The sequence below is a fragment of the Montipora foliosa genome, chromosome 1 (assembly GCF_036669935.1).
Source record: "Montipora foliosa isolate CH-2021 chromosome 1, ASM3666993v2, whole genome shotgun sequence".
NCBI classification, from domain to species: Eukaryota; Metazoa; Cnidaria; class Anthozoa; order Scleractinia; family Acroporidae; genus Montipora; species Montipora foliosa.
Window position 1 is genome coordinate 11,185,674 of NC_090869.1, and position 2,500 is coordinate 11,188,173.

Here is a 2,500-nt window from a genome sequence, read left to right on the forward strand (position 1 = left end):
AGCCTACAGTGTCCCCAATTTGTGCGCCAGCGCTAGAACGACTAGACACTTAAATAAAGTTCCTTTCCTTTAAATTGTCGTTAGGATATTTTTACAACTAAACACAGCTTAGCGTTTCAGTTATTACACAAATAGTAAGTACACTTTTAGCGTCGGTAAAATAAAAGAGACGTGTTTGAAGTATTCTTTCATAATAATAATAATAATAATAATAATAATAATAATAATAATAATAATAATAACAATAATAATAATAATAATAATAATTTATTTCACTGATAAAGCGCAAATATCAATTGAGTTATTTTGATTTGCGCTTCTTTCATGACAGCGTATGTTCTGTAGAAGCAACTTTAGATACTAAAACGAAAGCTTTTTTTTTTTGTTTGTGAACGTTGATCACCACTCGACATCAAAGCCATTATCAGTCACAAGAGCTTATGTATCAATGGAGCAACAGTTTTTACATCCTCGCACCTCGAATTTAGCTCCCAGGTAACCATACCATGGGTTGCAGACTGAAGGAGCTCTAAAAACTCAGAGCAAGCGACCATAAATAAGGAGGGATCACATTTCGATTTTGGTTTGAGTGTAACCTCGATGTCGCTTCCTTTTTCGTCAAATTCAACTCGACATTGTTCGAGGATGCTTTGCATCTGAGTACGATAGAATTGCCTAATGAAGCTGATAGCAAGTGATTTGGCTTTAAACGTCGTTTTTTCGGCTATCGGATAAGTCATCTCCTTTGTGTCTTCTTGTCGCATATTACCAAGGTACTGAACCTTCAGCGGAGGCCTTTTTTCCAAAGACCCTGTAACAATGGTTCCAGCGTACTCAGATGTATGCGCAATTCTTTGTGATAAGATATCCTTCTCCATCAGTCGGTGACCTACCTGATCATCTACCTCCTCAAACGAAGACCTGGTGTCTGTATCCGAGATGTTTTGTTCTTTTACTAAATGCTTTTGAAGAAGAAGTTGAAAGGTATTTATCTGGTTCAGTGATCCCATTATTAAAAAGTACTCGGCTTCACGTTCAAATGATATACCAACCTCACTTTTCATTCGCTCCAAAATCTGCATAGTCTCTTGTGGGTTATCTCCTAGTACAAGTGAATTGAGCTTTGCCGTTATTTGAGTAAATACCAGCAGATCAACGTATAAATACGGATAGGGCGGTAAGAAAACTGAGAATCTCATCATTTCAGAAAAGAGAAACAGTACCTTATATTCAACATTTTAACACACCGTGATTCATGTTCATCTCCTCCCAAGTTTGGTGTTAATTATGTGAGAGTACAAGCTTAAAGTGCACCTAACCTCAACTATTTTTTGTTCCTGATACAAATCTCATTATCCAAAGAAAACATACGTCACCATTCTTACTCAGAATTTCGCTTTTTCTGTGTCGTGCAATCCACGTAAACTTGGAAGAACTAGCAGTAATGTGGACCCACGACCATGATGTGAGAGGCATGGGTCTATACTCGACTTTACGTCACCAACTGCTTTGCATTTCTGTATTTGAAAATTTCGCGTCGCAAAGCAGTTTGTGACGTAAAATCGAGAATGGGCCTTATTCGCGCGGCGTCCATATTGGCCATAGACAATAGATTTCGAACGCCGAGCCTTGAGTTGAAATGTTTGGGAACGAGTTCTGGTGCGCAAAAACAAAAGTTTTTAATCCCTCGGCACTCAACATGGCCACCGTGTGATTAAGACCTGTAGACTGATCACGGTCCTGGGTCCAAATTACTGCTGTCTTGATAAGTTTGCGCTTCTTGCGAAGTTTTGAGGTAAGTATCGTCAAACATTTCTTTCCGTAGGGAGATCAATATTGTAGACTAAAAATATTTGAGTTTAGGTGCCCTTAAGCAAGGATGACAACAAACTCGGACGTCCTAATAACCGGGGTCATGTCGACTGCACGAAATATCCACCACTACCACGGTCATCACATTGCAAAGTCCATATCATATGAATCTTAGACGGATGATCAATCCATGTTAAATTTTCGATGATTCAAAAGCCCTGATTAAGTTTGAAAAAATTCCGCCCATTTTAAGCCATACTCTGATAGTTGATTCTTAGACGGTCCAGGTCACGCGGCTTGTGGTCACGCACTGTGCGTGACCACGAGTGACTTGGCCGTCCGAAAATCCACATCTGAGTTACCTTACCTCATCTTTGCTATAAGCGAACCCCTCTGAACACCGATGAACTTTCAGGATACCCCCTGGAACTTGATGGTCTGCTTTAAGAACTGTATTTACAGCTGTAGTGAAAAAAAAAGAAGAGGTTTGGGATATACCACACAATTTTACACAGCACAAAGAAACAAAGGATGATCCGTGGACCGTGGACCATTCGGTGCAAGTTAGCCACAATTTTGTTACTGCAATTGCAATGCCCATTGTAGTCAACAGTACCTCTACCACAGCTGATAAACAATAGATTACAGTTGCTCATACATACACGAGTATACGTCAATACGCGTATTA

General features: G+C 39.5%; 1 protein-coding gene across 4 annotated transcripts in view; it reads right to left on the minus strand.

Annotated features, from left to right (window-relative positions):
• LOC137980979 (probable serine/threonine-protein kinase drkD) overlaps positions 1-2,500 on the minus strand; it is a 64,755-nt gene that overhangs the window by 25,095 nt on the left and 37,160 nt on the right. For 2 of the 4 annotated variants that reach the window (XM_068828528.1, XM_068828480.1), the window contains exon 2: positions 2,180-2,274. The exons of the other annotated variants lie outside the window; for them this stretch is intronic. In XM_068828528.1, coding sequence (XP_068684629.1) covers positions 2,180-2,274 — 95 coding nt within the window. The remainder of the gene's footprint in view (positions 1-2,179; positions 2,275-2,500) is intronic. 4 annotated transcript variants of the gene reach the window in all.